This window comes from Ips typographus, linkage group LG2 (assembly GCF_016097725.1).
Source record: "Ips typographus isolate SLU linkage group LG2, UJ_Ityp_2.0, whole genome shotgun sequence".
NCBI lineage: Eukaryota > Metazoa > Arthropoda > Insecta > Coleoptera > Curculionidae > Ips > Ips typographus.
The window spans coordinates 10,572,108-10,591,532 of record NC_138423.1 but is presented as its reverse complement, the minus strand read 5'-3'; the positions used below and the strand labels follow the sequence as shown (position 1 = coordinate 10,591,532).

The following is a 19,425-nucleotide window of genomic DNA, read 5'->3' as shown; positions in this document are numbered from 1 at the left end:
GAACATTTTTCGTCTCTTGCAATGCGTAACAAAATTTAACAAATACAGGATGATCAAAAAACCAAAAAAACAAGAGAAATTCTAAACTACCGCTCTGTCAATTGTCACCGCGTTTACCTTTATCTAAATCTAGCCCGCTAGGTACAGAAAGATGTTATGAACATTTTTTGTCTCTTGCATAATGTCCGTAACCCTAACCGTTTTCGAGATCTTCGAGTTTTTTACTTTTATTTTGGAAAATGCATAAAAAATTTTAAATTTTGTATCTCCGCCAATTTTGGGATTTAAGCAACTATAAAACACTCAAAATTTTCGTCTTGAACTGGTCTTTCACGTCGTGCTAACCGCAACGCGATTGAGAATATACAGGGTGTTAAAAAAAAAGAGAAAAATGGTAACATTTGAAACTAACGCTCTGCCAGTTGTAACTGCGTTTACCCGGTTCTAAGACAACCTAGTCCACTGAGGGTAAAAAAGTCATTCTAAACATTTTTGTCTCTTGCAAAATTTTCGTAAACTTAACCGTTTTCGAGATATTGTACTTTTTTAAGAAATTGCATACAAATTTAGAAAATTTTGAATCTCCGCCATTTTTGGGGTTACAGCGACTGTTAAAACTTCAAAATGTTTGCCTGAAACTACTCTATCATATCTTAATAACCGCAACACGAGTGTGTATATACAGGGTGTTCAAAAAAAGAAAAAGAAAAACGGAAACTAACGCTCAGCCAGTTCGGTGCTAAGTAAACCTAGTCCACTGAGTGTCGAAACTCATTCTGAACATTTTTGGTCTCTTGCACAATTTCTTTCTTTTTTTAAGTTGCATCTATATACCTATATCATTGCATGCTATAAAAAAGTTAGGATAACAACAAAACAACAACATGAAGAGACAACCATGTCTTATATACCAGGTGTCCAAGAGCACCCTGGACATAGGAGATTAACATGAGAAAACGGTTTTGATTTTTTTGCGCCTGTACGGTTGATTTGATTGAAAAATCGTATTAATGAAAGTTGTAGCACCTATCACGGACTAGTTTTCTGTATTTTTTTCAGATCTCTAACTTGAGCGCTTTCGTCGTAAAACACGAACAAAAATGCGAAAATTTAAACTTTTTACCTGCACTGTATAAGCGGTTGTCGAGCAACCGTACCAGCAACAATGACCTGTTACCCGCTAATTAAAAAATAAAAAAATTAATTCTGGTTAATACACTTAATATTGACAATAATGTCTATATACATTAATATTTACATAGATACAGATGTTTTTTACATTTAATTGAAATGCTCCAACAGAGTGGACTAGGGAGACGTGAAGCGGGATTGTCGAGTTGGTCTTTTAAGGGAAATAGGGTTTATTATGGTCCAGTTCTGGGGGTTGTTGTTTCATTTTGTCTGTAGTTGTGTTAATCGTTCAGTAATCCTTATCATTTTCGTTCGTTCGTACAATAATTCATTGGATGGGTTGTGAAGCGGGTTTTGGGGGTGTCTAATTTTTGTTATGAGTCTAAGAGCAATTTGTTCTGTGACCTGTATGTGTTTTTTTGTCTTGTCAGTTGCATTTGCTCTTAGTATATGTCCATAATCAAGTAAAGGTCTGCATATAGATTTATATATTTTAGTTGCGGTCTTTGTACTTATTCCTTTGTCTTTGTATGTAAGTGTTCTAAAGTGTTTTGTTCTTTTTATGATTTCTTTTGTGTATGTTTGGTAAATTTTAGTTTTTGGTCAAGTGTTATTCCTAAGTATTTCACGTCTTGTTTAGGAGTAGTTTTGTTTCCGTCTGCTGTTATAGTGAGTTGTCTTTAATTTGGTGGTTTGTTAAAAGTAGCTGGTTTTTTGTGGCGTTTGGTGTCAGTCTCCATTTGTAGAACCACAGCATGGTCTTGTCTGTCAGTATTTGCAGCTTCTCTGCCGCTTTTGTTGTAGTTTTGTCATGCACCACTAGTGCAGTGTCATCAGCGAATTGTAGTATGTAAGCATGTTTGTTAATGTAATTTTTGTCATGTAATTCGTGGTTGTAAATGTCATGGATTGTAAAGAAATGGCGATAGAGGAGATCCCATGTGTCTTAATAGACATTGACATGATTATTTACCTAGGTCAATAATATTTTCATTTTTTTGTTTGTGCCAGACTAGAACTGGAGATTAGGCTCTATTTTTGACCTAAGTCAATGTGGTACTCTCCAATAACACAAAACACTTGATACAAACACATGTAACTTTATTAATAATATATATAAACTGAATATTGTCTTTTATCGTACTCCACACCAAGACTCAACTATATCAACCATCAACTAACTATCTTTCCCCGCTTCCTCGCTTCCCGTCGCGCACGTCCTCCTTATCGATCTCCTGCGTCACCTTGGCAGGTCTCCACATTCCTTCCTTTTTTTCCAGTCTAAGTGGTTCTACACGTGGTGTTGGAAACTGGACTTCTTCTTTTTGGTGGGTAGTCACTTGGTCACTTATTGAGGCTTGGTCTATGATGGCATCTTCCTGTATCTGAGCGGAAACTGGAATTGTTGGTTGAACAATTGGGTAATTAGGCTTCTTTGGGATTTTCTTTACATGAGATATGTGACGTTTGAATGTCTTTCCATTACTTCCTATTGTAACTTCATTTCCTTTCCTCTCCAATACCAGGAATTCTTCGTTTAGAAATCTACTTTCTAATTTGTTTGAGGTTGTCATATTAAGAGCAACAACTTTATCACCAGGCTGTATGTCGCACATTTTTGCTCTCCGGGCTACATCTTCCTTCTCCTTTCTTTTCTGTTTATTGATTATATCATTATCTTTGGCTTCTTCGTCTACATCCGTGCTAATTAAATCGTCAATAGATGGGATTTTATCTCTAATGTTTCTGCCGAATAAAAGTTGAGTTGGAGATTTACCCGTGGTTCCATGTGGTGTTACATTGTACATTAATATATATTTTTGAATTTCTTTGTGATAGTCTTTATTATGTGTATAGGCGATTTGCAGTCTTTTAAGAATAGATTTATTAGCATTTTCGACTTCTCCGTTTGCTTGAGGCCAGTATGGGGGAGTTTGAATAAGTTCAATGCCATGATTGCTACAAAATTGTTTAAATTCGCCACTTACAAACTGTCTTCCATTATCTGCTCTTATACTTTTTGGATACCCTAGCCGTACAAAAATTCCAGATAAGTGGTCTATTATTACTGCTGAAGTCGTGGTTTTTAGAAATTGTATTTCTTGGTATCTAGAGTAATAATCGATTATTACTAGAACCATCTCTTTGTTTGGTAAGGGTCCCATTAAGTCTATGGCTAAACATTGCCATGGTCCCTCCGGAAATTTATGCCGTTCCATCGGTGGAGGCCTATTGGGTTGAGAAACTAATAGACAATCCCGACATAATTTGACATATTGTTCAGTATTTTTGTCTATTGATGGCCACCATACTTTTGCCCGAAGGCGTCTTTTCATCACGGTTTCTCCCGGATGACCTTCATGAGCTAAATCCAGAATACGTTTGGTCAAAGATTGTGGAATCACAATTTTACGACCTCACAAAAGTATTGGTCCCATTGTACTTAGCTCGGTTTTGAAAGCTGAGTATAAGTTCTTATCGTTTGCACTCCATAACCCGCTATTTATTTTACTTACAGTCTCTGCTATCAAAATGTCTGTTTTACTTTCTGATACAATTTCTGATATTTTTACAGCTTTGGGTGCACTCTTTTCAATCAATGCAAATATATGAAGTTCTCCTTCGCAGTCAAATGACTTTTCTTCCTGCAATTTGCACAATCTGGAAAAAGAGTCGGCAATATTACACTTTCCCGGTCTATAAACAACTTTAAATCTAAATGCCTGCAATCTTAACAACCATCGTTCTATACGAGCAGGGGGTTTGGATGTTGGTTTAAATATCATTTCCAAAGGCTTATGGTCGGTTACTAATTCAAACTCTAAACCAGCAAGGTAGAAATAAAACCGTTCTACTGCCCATACCAATGCTAGGCTCTCTTTTTCGGTCTGTGAGTACCGTCGTTCTACATCAGACAAACATTTACTTGCAAACGAAATTGTTTTGGGACTGTGTTGATGGTCAAATTGTAGAAGAACTGCTCCTAATGCAACTGGGCTAGCATCTGCGATTAGTTGAGTTCGTCTTTTTGGGTCGAAATACGATAAAGTGGGCAACTTAGCTAAGGATCTCTTCAGACTTTCAAAATGTTGTTGATGATATTCATTCCACTCAAATACTGCATCCTTCTTCGTAAGCTGTCGAAGTGGTTCCGTGTTTGTTCCTAAGTCGGGAAGGAATTTTCCCAAATAGGTAACTAGACCTAAGAAACTCCTAATTTCTTCCTTATTTTGAGGCGAACGGAACTCCAGGATTGTCTGCACTTTCCTTTGATCTGCCTCTATGCCTTGTCTTGACAATTTATGCCCTAAAAATTCCAGTTCTTGGACTTTGAATAAACATTTTGATTTATTTAGTAGAACATTGTAGTTGTTCGAAATGTTAATCACTTTATTTAGACAGTGGTCATGTTCGGCCTCTGTAGCTCCCTATATTATTATATCATCTAAATAATTAAGGCAGTTTTGACAAGACACTAGAATGGCTTCAAAAGTCCTTTGGAATATTTCCGGTGCTGAATTTACTCCGAACATGAGGCGTTTGTAACGGAAAAGACCCTTATGAGTAATGAAAGTAGTGATGGGGCGGCTTTCAATATCTAGTTCCAACTGGTGATATGCACTTTCCAGATCTAAGCGAGAGAAATATTTTGAGTTTCTAAGTTTTGTCATGAAGCTGTCAAACGTAGGCAGTGGGTAGTTTTCTCTTTTGATTGCTTCATTCGCCCTACGCATATCTACGCAAATTCGTATGTCTTTATTCGGTTTGAAAATTACTACGATAGGTGATATCCATGGGCTGGGTTCTGTAACCCTTTCAATTATGTCTTTTTGCAATGCTTCATTGATTTTGTTTTCTACTTGTAATTCAACCGATATTGGGATTTTTCGTATTGGTTGTTGCACTGGTTTGATATAAGGATCTATGCATAATTTAATACAAAATCCTTTAATTTTAGGGAATGCAGTAATCTTCTTGCACATGGTTGCATTTACCCCTAACTTTAAAACTCCCAGTTGTTTTGCTATTTCTTTCCCCAGTAAAGACATGTCTCCATTTGCGACAACATAGAAATATGTGATGATTTCATTTCCATTTAACGTGTTAATGGTTGTGGCAAAACGATGGTTAATTTTTAGTGGCTCACCCGATGCATACGACTTCAAAATATCTTTAGTAGAATAGTCAACGTCCCATACTACTGCATTGTTTTCCTCTAAGAACTTCCAATCTTTTTCACTTATAATGTTAGCCTTGGATCCCGAATCAATGAGCAATGTTAGTCGTATTCCCCCAACGTTGCATTCAAGAAGCTCATCTGATGAACCATGTTGTTGTATTACCTCCGTGTTGTCTATCTTGAAGCAGTCGAAATTTCTTATTTGGTTTCTGCCTTCTTCGTCTTCAGGATTCTCGGCTTCAACAAAGTTTACACCGGGTCTATATCTTTTATATCTTTGGCCAGTCGAAACAGCGGAATTGGGTCTCTTCAAGAATTGTTTAGTTTTACAACAAATAGCATAATGCCCTTGAAAGCCGCACTTTCTACATTTTATATTCTTTGCGGGGCAAGCTTGAATATTGGTTGCATGACCTGGTTTACCACATCTTAAACATAATTCTGTTTGTCTTCCACGTTGAAATCCCACTTTGTTCACAGTTAATGCCGACGATGAAGTGCTTGGTTCACTAGTGCCCTTGTCCATTGCAGTTGACTGATTGTTTATTTGTTCGTGAACTTGGCACAACTCAATAATTTCGTTTAATGTACGTTCTTTCTCAAGTAGTTTTTTCTTAAGTTCTATTGATGCCCAACTATCAATAATCTTATCTTTCATACTTATTTCGGTGGCTTCAATTTCGCTTTTCCCAAATGAACATCGTTTTGCTTGTTGTCTAATTTTTAATAGAAACTTATTAAAATCTTCGCCGTCTTCTTTTCTGATGCTCCGAAAAATGTGTCTTTCAAAAGTTGAGTTTTGTTTTGGAGAAAAATAATCTGTTAGTTTCTCAACTAATATTTTAAAGACGTCGTTCTTTTCTACCTCAATGTACGTTTCTATAGCTCCAGGTATACTATAAGCTACTTCTTGTAGTTGCGTGCCCCCCATATGTAAAAGTTTATTCCTCTTTTTCACCACATCTGTAATGTCTTCGGATGCTAAATATAATTCCAAAGATCTCAGCCATTTTTCCCAATTGCCTCTGATCACGGATTTATCAAAATCCTCACATAGAAAAGGTTTAATTCCAGTTTCCATCTTAACCTGCAATTAAATGCAGTTTTGTAAGTAGGTATGTAAGAACTATGCTTTTTGTTTTTCGGTAATACCCGATTTTATGCTTTTAATATAAACCTAAATCTCCGGTACGGTCAAAATATAACATTGTTAAAGGTAGGTAAATAATCAAAACCTATTTAAAGCAAAAAAACGCAACAAAAAACGCGTACCGCATACCAAACCCTAGTATCATAAATATTTTCGTCAAAACGCCAACTACAGTATTGATTTTAGTTGGACCGTTTGATAAATAAAATTGTTGCAAACCAACGTTATAAAATGTCTATAATTAAAGTAATTTCGTAGTCATTAGTAGTTCTTTTCACTAAGATAAACAAAACTGTCTTATAAATTAATAGCAAGTTACGTAGATTTAAACTCACGTTTCTAAAGCGTTTCCGGTCTTTTTAATGGTGCTCTCAGCCCTCCTTAATTGGTGCTCACAGCCCTTTCTTTTATTGGCGCTCGCAGCCCTTTCTTTTATTGGTGCTCACAGCCCTTTCTTTTGGTGCTCACAGCCCTCCTCGATGTCTATTAACATCGCAAACAATTATTTGAACAATACCTTCTTGATTATGTCTTGATGGACTCTCTCTTACCTTATGGTTCGAATATAATCCTCGTCGCCAATTTGTGGTACTCTCCAATAACACAAAACACTTGATACAAACACATGTAACTTTATTAATAATATATATAAACTGAATATTGTCTTTTATCGTACTCCACACCAAGACTCAACTATATCAACCATCAACTAACTATCTTTCCCCGCTTCCTCGCTTCCCGTCGCGCACGTCCTCCGTATCGATCTCCTGCGTCACCTTGGCAGGTCTCCACAGTCAACAATGACTATTTTGATAGAGAAAACTAATGTTTCAAGTTACTAATCGGTCAATAATGGTATATCATGTTAGTAGTGGAAAAACAATTTTAGCTTGTTTGAGCAAAACTAATTTAGAAACTTGACAGTTAAAAATTTATTTTTTTTTCCTTTTTGCACATTCTTACTTCACCTTATTTTTCATCGTCGTATTGTTCAAAGGAAACGAAAGAGGGATCCCATCCATATCCCGGTGCTTGCGAAAGCAAATGTATGCACGAAAAAGTGCTGAGTCGAGCAAATATTTTAACTTTCGCAAAAACAGACTTGACATAGATCGAAAATAAGCGAGGAATTTCCTCGCACCCTCATTGTTAACTTATTTTACATGCGCGATCACTTTTTCAGGTGCAAAATAGATTATACCCTGTCGGAATGTTTTCTCCTCATTGTTACGTGGTGGAAAAACAACCACCTCAACCGCCTACACAAAATTTTCGTATCAAATACTTTAATGCAATTTTAAATGGCTGACCTAAATATTTATAATAAATATGTATGTGTGTGTATGTGCTATATGCACGCTTAGCCGTATTAAAAAAACAAAACCACGTCGGCTAGTTCGCAAAGTTCGCAAATTTTAATAATAATTATTCGTCGGGTGGTTAATTTAAATAGTCGAGATATTTTCAAAGTGACAGGTGGAAATAAATTCGTACAACTGGAAAAATAAAACGGTCAGCGTATTTTATGAGTATTTTCCCGTTATACCAGTTTGGGAAAATGTGTTTTCGGAGTAATCGCTGTTAAAAATAATTTAATTCCGCGCTTCTGATAAAGCTGAAGGTTTAAATCAATCGGTTAATACTCGATTGAAAACTTAGTTAATTATGTTATTTAATCTTCATAATTTTTGTTTTGGTTTTATTTTATTTCTGAATAGAAAAATGCAATTTAGAATTGCGTTTATTAAACTGTGTTCCATGGAACATTTGAGTTACTGAAGACATTAATATTTTTAAAAATAATGTTTTTTATTGATTTTTATATCAAATATGCACATCCTGACATGGTAATTCAATTCACGTTTATCAACCTAAATCAACGAATGGTATCACGGGGTGTTACAAATTCGATGCATTAGCATTGCTATTTTAGAAACTATTGTTGATAAAGCTTTAGTTAAATGGAGGCAAAGTTGCGCATTTTATTGCTAAATAATTAAGTAAAACAAATTCAACAAATTTTCATTACATCCGGAGATATCAATAAAAACAGTTATAAAGTGGTAAAATATAAAATTGTAACAAAACTTAATACGGGCTTGCCTTTTAAATATCTGCAACACTAAAGTACAACCCTGTACTGACCGACAGCCGACAGCGCCCGCCGGCCGGCAAACGAATTAATATAAGTTTAAGTAAGGTTAAGTGTGACAAGCATGTGAGATAAGCTTGGGAGAATAAAGTTTTCCAATTTTAAAAGTGATTTACTCATTTTTACTGCTTAAAACTCTTCTTCCCTGGTAGCACGGGATTTACAGAAATTCCCGTCTACAATTGGCGCCCAACTTGCGGCTACGGATCGCGTAAAAAGTGTGTTGTAATACAGACACTGGAAGTTCAGTTCTGCCTGTGACTGGACCCTGCAAACAATAAGTGGACCTTCAATGACCAGGATGATAAATACTTCGACCTAATCCCCGAGCAGAACTTAAATCTGGTTCACCAAACAGAGGAGTGTAGCAGTATAACTACAACTGACCAACTTGTTAGCACCCAAGTATGCTCCATAGAACTACGATCAGAAGAAGGCCAGAGCTTAACTAATGAGCAGAGAGAGCAGCTAAACACTCTTCTAAATAAAAATGCTGATCTATTCAATCCCAGTAATGCGACAACACCATTTGCTGAACATGTAATCAAGGTCACTGATGACACGCCCATTTCTGTACCCCCGTACCGAATGTCGGATCCAAAAAAGCTTATTTTGAAAAGAGAATTGGACAAATTACTGGAGTTAAACCAAATTGAAGAGTGTGAATCAGCTTACTGTTCACCAGTCGTCCTTGTTCCCAAGAAAAACGGCGAAACAAGGCTCTGCGTTGATTATCAACGCCTCAACGCTGTGACAGAACCGGACAGATACCCCTTGCCGAGGCTTGATGACCTGTTACATATGGCTAAACGCACTCCGTTTATGACAACACTTGACTTGAAAAGTGGTTACCACCAAATAGGAGTTAGACCCTCAGATCGAGACAAAACGGCCTTTATAACGCCCTTTGGATTGTTTAGATACAATGTCATGCCGTTTGGGTTGCGCAACGCGCCCAGCACCTTCCAAAGAATGATTGACCGTTTCCGGGCAGGGTTACAAAATGTCACAATCTTAGCTTATCTTGATGACATAATTGTCTTATCCGAAACCTTTGTGGAGCACTTGAGAGACTTACAACTGACGTTCGACCGTTTGCAGCTGTTTAAACTATCTCTGAACCGAAGCAAATGCACTTTTGCCTGTGACCAAGTCAGATATTTGGGTCACGTGATTACGCCCCAAGGAATCAAACCCAGTCCTGAGAAAGTGACAGCTATACTGGAAATGAAGCCTCCCACCAATGTCAAACAATTATTGACTTTTCTCCAAACTTGCTCCTGGTTTCGCAGATTCATAAGTAATTTTTCCGAAATTGCCAGACCCTTAACGGACCTAACTAAAAAGAAAGCTCAGTGGAAATGGGAAAACGCCCAAGAGAAAGCATTCGACACATTAAAAAGGCTGCTTACGGAACCGCCAATCCTCAGACAAGCCGACCCAAGCATGTCATATGTGTTACGAACAGATGCCAGCGCGTATGCCATTGGGGCGGTACTCCTCCAGGGGGAGGGAGCGGATGAAAGACCCGTGGAATATGCGAGCAGACTCCTGAACGCAGCGGAACGAAACTATGCAACAACGGAAAGAGAGGCGTTGGCCGTGGTGTGGGCAGTTGACAGATTCCGAGGATATCTAGAGTCATCAACAGTAGTCGTCAAGAGCGACCATCAGCCGCTTAGATGGTTACTCTCCCTAAAATCACCAAATGGACGATTAGCCCGTTGGGCTCTAACTCTTCAGAGTTACGACTTAAGAATAGAGTATATCCCAGGACGCTCTAACGTGGTAGCAGATACTCTTTCTCGACCGCCACTAGTAAATGCCGAAATTGGATTGGTGACAGTGGATTTGCCTACTGAGGCCGCTTCTGAAATGCGGAGACAACAGTTAGCTGACCCAGAAGTGAGGAAAATTATCGATTGCTTCGAGAGTAAATTACCAGACCAGACTGACTACAAGCGGTGGACAGAACGAGGTTTTCACATGATAAATGGAATTTTATACAGATTTGCACCTGATCAGGATCAGGAAGAACCTCAACTGATTGTGCCACACGCTGAAATAGCCAAAATCCTTAAGGAATATCATGATGACTGTACTGCTGGACATGGTGGAGTGGAACGGACAATTCTACGCATACTAAGGCGGTATTATTGGCCTGGATTAAGAAGAGATGTGACCAAATATGTGGCAAACTGTGACAAATGCCAAAAATTTAAGGCCAGCAACTCAAAGCGGAGTGGGCTTCTGCAAACTCCGGCTCAGGCTCAGAGGTTTGAAGTATTGGCCATGGATCTGTTTGGACCTCTACCCGAAACAAATGAAGGTTATCGCTGGATCTTCATAATTGAAGACCAAGCCAGCCGTTGGCTAGAAATCTTCCCATTAAAGAACGCCACCGCAGAGAGTTGTGCCAAGACTTTAATAGAGGAAGTTATACTTCGCTTTGGAGTGCCCCGTCGGATAATAAGCGACAATGGAACACAATTCGTCACATCAATAATGCAACATACAGCGCATTGTTTGGGGTTTGAACAGAATTTGATACCCGTATATCATCCAGAGGCAAACCCGGTGGAAAGACGCAACCGAGACCTCAAGACTATGCTAGCCATTTACGTCCACGACGACCATACAAATTGGAGTGCTGTGCTGCCAGCGATTAGGTTTGCAATGAATACTGCGGTATGCCAAGCCACGAATTATACACCTTCATTTTTGACATTTGGTCGGGAACTACGCACCCCAGACGACGTACAACGGGATATGAGAGACATAGTAAACTCCGACAACTACAACCCACAAATCACTCCTTATTTGACCCAATTAAGCAAAGTTCTTCGAGAGGCCCGAGAGCACCATGAACAAATGCAGGACAGAAACAAAAAGTATGTTCACAAGAAACGAAAATATGACGAACTCAAAATTGGAGACAAGGTGCTTGTCAATACCCATGTTCTCAGCAACACGAAGAACCAATTCACGTCAAAATCATTCACGTTCAAATTCACGACCCTATCTCGTGGTAAGAAAGGACAGCCCAACTACCTATGGAATCGCAAGTGTAACCGAACCAAGCACTATACTGGGCAAATACCATATATCCAGTCTGAAACGGTATCAAGTGGATGAGTTAAGCGCTGAGCCTGAAGTACAGCCAATAAGGCCTATACGAGGAAGGGGACGTCCCAAAATCCAAACCTTGGAAGATAATGTAGCCCACGAGGACGAAAACAATATTACAGAGTGCGATGAAGACCCAAAACTACCCACTGAGGAAATAGATCGTAGAATAAACCAGGGGGAGACCAAACCGCACGAGAAGGAAGAACTCCCGAAGAGATCTGAAGAAAAGGGGCGCCCAGTACGACTTCGTAGGCCCCCTACCCGATGTACTTGCTACCAATAAAATTTTAATCGAAATCCTCACGAGGACGTTCGAGGATTTCGAAGGGGGAGTCTGTAACAAAACTTAATACGGGCCTGCCTTTTAAATATCTGCAACACTAAAGTACAACCCTGTACTGACCGACAGCCGACAGCGCCCGCCGGCCGGCAAACGAATTAATATAAGTTTAAGTAAGGTTAAGTGTGACAAGCATGTGAGATAAGCTTGGGAGAATAAAGTTTTCCAATTTTAAAAGTAATTTACTCATTTTTACTGCTTAAAACTCTTCTTCCCTGGTAGCACGGGATTTACAGAAATTCCCGTCTACAAAATAGAAATTTGACTTTTCGGTTTTTATCTGATATCTCCGGATGTCATGAAAAGTTTTAGAATTTTTTTTACCAAACTATTTAGCAAGAAAATGCGCAAATTTGCTTTTATTTAACTAAAGCTCTATCAATTATAGTTTCTGAGATAGCTAATGCATCGTATTTCTAACACCCTGTATAATTAGTTTCATTTTTTTGGCAGACGCTTGTTTTTTGGGATACAGGATGTTGAAATTGAACATTTTATTAATATATCGGTTCCAATAGCTTTTATCATGTTTGTTTTTCGTATCTGCTAAGGGTTTTAAGGTATCTGCAAAGGAAATCCATTAAAATAGGTGCAAAATATTTTTTCGTTAACCTCAAGTTTAGTTTTAGTTAAGTTTAACTATGTAAATCTTACTGTTAGGCTAACAAACATTAACTAACATTGATTAACCTAAAATTAAGAGTCTTCTCCTCTCCAACTCCTTCTCTTTCGGGAAGAATTTGTATTGAAACTTATTGTATGTAAACCTCATTTAAAATCTTCAATTTTCAAATCCTCTCCAATTGCGGCAAACCTCGACGTTTCCCATCGAATAAGAAAAATTTACACCCATTTTGCGTAATTTTATAAACCGAAACTACCGACTTATTCGAGCTGGGCAGACAATTGTACATGCTCGCAGAGAGAATAAAAATTTACCTTTGAAATTTCTAGGCTCTCATTGTTATTCAGTTAGCAGTCGCCTGCATAAAAATGAATCAGACTATACATTTGGGAATAGCTGGAGGTAGCAGACTGCTGAATATACATACATGCACGGAGTGCAAACAAAATTACAATTTTTTCCATTAAGCTCAATGACAAAACTTTCAAATTTAAGTTGGTGCGCTTGTAAAAGTATAATTAACTATGTCAAAGACGAGGTTTCAGTTGTGTCAGAAAATAAAATTTGCAGGTTTTAACTAAAACTAAAAACGTTGAAAATAGAGTACATTAATTTTTTTTCTTACTAAAAAAAAACGCAATCACAGAACACAATGCTGATTCTGAAAATCCGAAAAGCATTTTTATTACTTGACTTGTCCACGTCAATTATTTAATTAACGTGGCACGAACGCCAAATGTCCTAAAACACGAGTTTTTGATTGTCACGTTGATCAGTCAATTTAATGCCTGGACAAAAACGGGACAATTTTTTTTTAACCGCAGTTTTTGATTTTACGTGTTTGATAATGAAACAGCGCAATACCTCATTATCCAAGTAAAAAAAAATCGGTTTTATCCCAGTTTGGCACGACCGAAACAAGGCCTTTAATTAGAGCGCGCTTTTGTAATTAAAAACTGTGTTAAAACAGTGTTTGGTGCAGGGGCGGAATTGGCTCAAATCACATTTTACAATTTCTAATAAGAAACTACTATGTATATGTATTTAATTAATTTAGTAGGTAGTATAATGAAAACATAACGTCTTCTGATTATAATACGAAATACACGAATGAATCTTAAAATGTTGAACTGAATGTAAACATATCTTATGCAAAAGAAGTGACGTGAAAAATTGGAAAAAGCTTTGAATCAGATTTCAGAATCGACAATTATGACAGACAGTCTGACAAAACAGTCAATCCAAAAACCAAAATGCCAAACTTTTGACATTATTTTTAATAGAATTGAACACCCTGTATTTTATATGCTCAATCGGGCAAAACATCTCTTTTTTCTGATTTCAAATGTATGTATGCATTTTTATGCTGTTATATTGGTAACTTTTCGAAAAATATAGCGTTCTAAATTAGTTTTTATTTACCTTTTTTGGCTATATTTCTGACGCCCCGAACGCAGAATTAAATTTATACATTGGGGTTATGCAATTTTGAACTTGCAACCCGCAAAGAGCAGTTGTCACCTGTCAAAAAACTCCCATAACACATAAAATATAGTTTAATTTTTGAAAATTTAGTAAACTAAATTTAAGCAGTTGCAAAAATTGAAATTTGGTAGAGACGCGTGACTGATAAACGAACTTTTGAGCTTGCAACACTGTAAAGTCATATGACCATAAAAAATAATTTGTTCTGTGAAAATATTCTAAATCAAATTTAGACAGTTGTAAAAGCTGAAATATAAAATACACGTTACGTTATTTTGATAATGCAATTCTGAACTTGCAACACTGTAAAAGCCAGTTAACGCCTATCAAAATGATTAACGTGACCATAAAAAATAGTTTGAACTGTGAAAATTTTCTAAATCAAGTTCAGACAGTTGTAAAAGCCGAAATTGTAAAACACACACGTCACGTGATGTCGATAATGCAATTCTGAGCTTACAACACTGTAAAGACTGTAAAGTCAAAATGAGTCACGTGGCTTTTAAAATGTAGTTTAACAGTTTGTTAAATTATTGGTAGATTATATATAGATAGTTGCAAAATTTGAAATTTGGTAGAAACACGTAACGTGAGTTTGATAAACCAATTTTTAAGCTTGAAACACTGTAAAGGCCAGCTGACACCTGTCAAAATAGTCATATGACCATAAACAATTATTTGATTTGTGAAAATTTGCTAAATCAAATTTAACAGTTGTAGAAGCTGAAATACTAAAATATACATCACGTGATGTTGATAATGCAATTCTGTGTTTGCAACACTGTAAAGGCCTATTGACATCTGTCAAAATTAGTCACGGGACTACAAAAATATAAAAAAAAATTGTTTATTTAAATTTAAGCAGTTGCAAAAAATAAAATGGTAAGACACGTCACGTGACTTTAATATTCCAATTTTTTTTTTGAGCTCACAATAGTGTAAATACCAGTTGACCCTTGGCAAAATCAATCACGTGACAATAAAAAATTGTTTGAACTGTTAAAAATTGCTAAATTAAATTTAGACAGTTGTAAAAGCTGAAATTGTAAGATACACGTCAGGTGACTTTGATAATCCAATTTTTGACGTTGCAACACTGTAAAGGCTAGTTGCCACCCGTCAAAATAATACAATTCTGAGCCAGTCGACAACTGTCAAAATCAGTCACGTGACGTTGAAAATGTAGTTTAATTATTGCAGTTTTGCTAAATTAAATTTAGACAGTTGCAAAAGTTGAAATTATAAGAGCGGTAACGTGAAGTTGATGCACTTTTGAGCTTGCAACACTGCAAAAGGGCAGTTAACTCCTGGAAAAATCACGTGACCATAAAAAACAGATTAAAGTAAGAAAATTTGCTAAATCTAATTAAGAGAGTTGTAAAAGCTGTAATAATAAGAGTAACGCGACACGTAATTTTCATTATGCAATTTTGAAGTTGCAACATTGTAAATGCTAGTTGACATCTGCCAAAAACAGTCACAAACTTAGTGAATTTAATTTAGATAGCTACAAAAACTTAAATTTTGAAAGAGACACAACACGTGACTTTGATAATCCAATTTGTAGCTTGCAACACTGTAAAGAACAATTGACACTTAACTCCAATATGAGTCAAATAATTCAATTGATTTGGAACCCACCACCCTTGGGCAATATAAAAACTTACAAAAATGTCTGATTAAGGCAGATCATTTTATTCAATATTTGCAGGGAAAAAAGATATGTTTCCAATGGCCTATACAGTTCATAATATAGGCAGGATATTCCCAAACCTGCCATAAACACCATTCACCTTAGATATGTGCTGAATACCAAACGGCACAATAGAAATTTTTACGAGGCAAATATGCCACCAAAGCAATAATTTCGGATGCTAAATACCAAAGGGAAAAGGCAGATCTATTTGTATAATTCCACCGTTAACGTTGGATTTTACGGCCTTTGAACTGAACCAATTACCCGAAAAAAATACATTATTCTTTTCCAACCCCAACTTTCTTCCACCCCTCTTATAAGCTCATATTAGATAGGTGTAAAAGGCACTTTGAGGCTGTCGAGAAGAATAAATTTCCATATTTACCTGCTGCAATGATGTGAAATACGCAGGGTACTCGTTGGGTACCGATGCTGTTAGATGCATAGCAGAGCAGCGTACCATAATCCAGGTCGGTTCTGGGGATGTAAGCCACTACGCTCGAAGTACCACTTTTCGTGGTACGATTGGGGGAGACTGGTGCTGAGTCTGCCGAGTTGTTAAAAGTCCACTTAAAGTTTACCTGAAATATAAAAAAATTGCAAATAAGGATTGTGGTTAATATTTTTGTATGTTTTAGGTATATTAGTACGGGTAGTATATTCTATACGTGGTTGTATTTTTCTGGAATACCTGCTGCGCAAACTGACTGTCATCGGGTAACAGAAACAAATGTGGGATCGGAAGACCTTCCAGAAATATTCCTGGAAGAGATATGAACAGCTCTGAACATGATGAAAAACGGTAAATTCCCGTATTTCTTCCAAAAATATGCTCAAATATGTTAATTGCTTTGTTTTGTGCCAGCTAATATAACCATTTAGTTAATTAAGTAAATTCATTGTAAAGAAATTGAAATATCCAATTTACACAACAATTAAAAATTATATTAGACCTACACTGTATGTACAGGGTGATTGATTGAATTTTGACCACCCCCTTAACTTCCATAATTTTGATCTTAGCAAAAAACGTTAAATACAAAACTAGAAGATATTTATGTCTACTTTATTTTTAGATAAACAGTTATTATACAGGGTGTCCCAAATTTGAGTAACGAACCAAACATGTTTTTTTTAAATACATTGACCAACTTTTTATTATATATTTTAATTCTACGTCAAATTCTAGGCCTAATTGATGTAAAATGTCTGTATCGATATTCAACTATTTCCGCAGCAGCGTCCTTGATTGATTGATTTTAACCATCCCCTTAACTTCTGTATTGCTTCTAGTTAAAACATTAGTTGTAGCAACTTAGTTATAGATATTTGGGTTTACTTTTACTCTTAGATAAACAGTTATTATACAGGGTGTCCCAAATTTTAGTAACTAAATTAACCTTTAATCACATAGTCGAGGAAACATTGTTAAAGTAATAGATGCTGCGGAAACAGTTGAATATCGATACAGAAATTTTACATCAATTCCTAAAATTTTACGTAGAATGCAAATATCGGATAAAAAGTTGGTCGTTGTGTTTAAAAAAACATAAGTTTGGTTCGTTACTAAAATTTGGGACACCCTGTATAATAACTGTTTATCTAAAAATAAAGTAGACCTAAATATCTACTAGTTTTGTATTTAACGTTTTTTGCTAAAATCAAAATTAAGAAAGTTAAGGGGGTGGTCAAAATTCAATCAATCACCCTGTACTATATGAACAAAATTATGTTCATTGAATTTGGAGATGTAACTTGTAGTTTACAATACAAATACCGAAATAATAGTACAAAAATTAATTATACATATAATAATTTTAATAGTTATTTTAGGAAATTCTTATTTAATTTTAAAAGTTTCATTTCCCTTTCTCTTGTAAAGGTGTAATCTTCTAACCTTTTACGAAATGTTTCAATTATTATACTGGTATAATCGTTAAGAGTTGCTGCAATTTTTCATGCTGTTCAAAAAAATCAAACTTTACAATAATAAGAAAAACAAATTGCTTGTAAACCGATGGCAAACTGTGCACCACAAACACCAAAATGTTGAAAAACAACTTTAGCCATATAGCAAATTAAAAAAACAAACGACTTTCTCGGATTGTTTACTTGCAGGTTTTAATTTAGTTACCTCTGGGGGATTGGCGTCCACTTGGCAAACAATTTCAGTTCTCTCCTGTTTGGCTACGCCGTAAATCCTGGTCTGATCCGGTTTACAGGTGGGGGCGTCTGAAAATAAATTTTCTTTAAAAAAAGTTGGAGGGAAAACATTTGGCGGAGGTTAATTTAATGAAACGTCCACCAAAACGGACTGGTTGACTTTTTAATTTAAGTCCCCAAAAAGGGTCGTTTTGGAGAAAGGTGTCTGAACTCTCACACAAGTTACGACAAGTTATGAATTAAAAAAAAGTCAAAGATATTTTAGGGCAAAGTTGAAAAGGAGGGTCCGTTTGAAACGCATAATTTCCGTAAATAAACTTTGTTTTCAAAAGGCGCGTTTCTAGTATTGCCAGAAAGACCCTAAATGAAAATTCTGCGAGACCTTTAATTATTTAAAATATTTTAGGATGCTTAAAAGGGGAAGGAAACGTAATTAAAAATAAATTTAAATAGAAGTTATTACTTACACAGGACGTTAAGATAAAATGAGTTACTCTCGCCTTCTCCTTCTAAATTATATCCTACGCAGGTGTAGTTGCCTGCAGTTGACCTAGTTACACCCTGTAGCACTAAACTTTGGTTACTGATTATTATTCCGGCGTTCACGTTGGCTTGAAGATGTCTTCCCTGAAATTATAAAGGTTTTTAATTCAACGTATACTGATCGAATAAGTTTTGCTGAGTTACTTCCACAGAAAAATATTATTGATACGCATTGTACTACTTTTTATAAGAATCTGTTACAGGAAATGTCTCAAAGGCGACAATTTTCAATTTCATCTTCTATCTAAAAACTAAGAGAGTTGTTTGATTCAATTATACAAGTATAGTATTTTTAATACACCAGCAGACTAAAACAAAGAAAAGATCAAAATCTAATAGGTTTCTTAATACGATACGATATACCTGTCTATTGTATTGTTGCGTCATCTTGTTTTTGTGTCATTTTACTCATAGACAATATCATTTAGTTGATAGTTTTTTTTTGTTGTTAATGAGAAAGCCAGTGCAACCACATCCAAATGTACATACACCTGTATGTAAACTAGACAAAAAATGTCGTTAAAAGTACAAAGACTTTACATTTACACATTAATACTTCTAATATACAAACAACTTTCTGTATTTAATAGAAAATATTTGCTATTATTTTTTAAAATAGGAGTTAGGGTTATATTATGTCAGTTAAAAAACAAAATTATTAAAAAGTAAAGTTAGTTTTATACCTATACACTTCTGTATAGATTTGCTATACACTAGTCAGGGTTGGGGCTGTCGTAAATTAGACAATAGTTTTTTATCGTTTCTTAAAGCGGTAGAGTGAAATTATGTTAGAAGTCATTAGCAAAGAAAGCTACAGCATCTGAATGACCA

General features: G+C 36.1%; 1 protein-coding gene across 1 annotated transcript in view; it reads right to left on the bottom strand.

Moving 5' to 3' along the window:
* LOC145725098 (neural cell adhesion molecule 2-like) overlaps positions 1 to 19,425 on the bottom strand; it is a 416,642-nt gene that overhangs the window by 15,982 nt on the left and 381,235 nt on the right. Inside the window, exons 9-11 of the mRNA XM_081973698.1 lie at positions 18,519 to 18,678; positions 18,023 to 18,120; positions 16,274 to 16,469 (exon numbers count right to left, since the gene is read on the bottom strand). Of these exons, the coding sequence (XP_081829824.1) occupies positions 16,274 to 16,469; positions 18,023 to 18,120; positions 18,519 to 18,678 (454 nt within the window). The remainder of the gene's footprint in view (positions 1 to 16,273; positions 16,470 to 18,022; positions 18,121 to 18,518; positions 18,679 to 19,425) is intronic.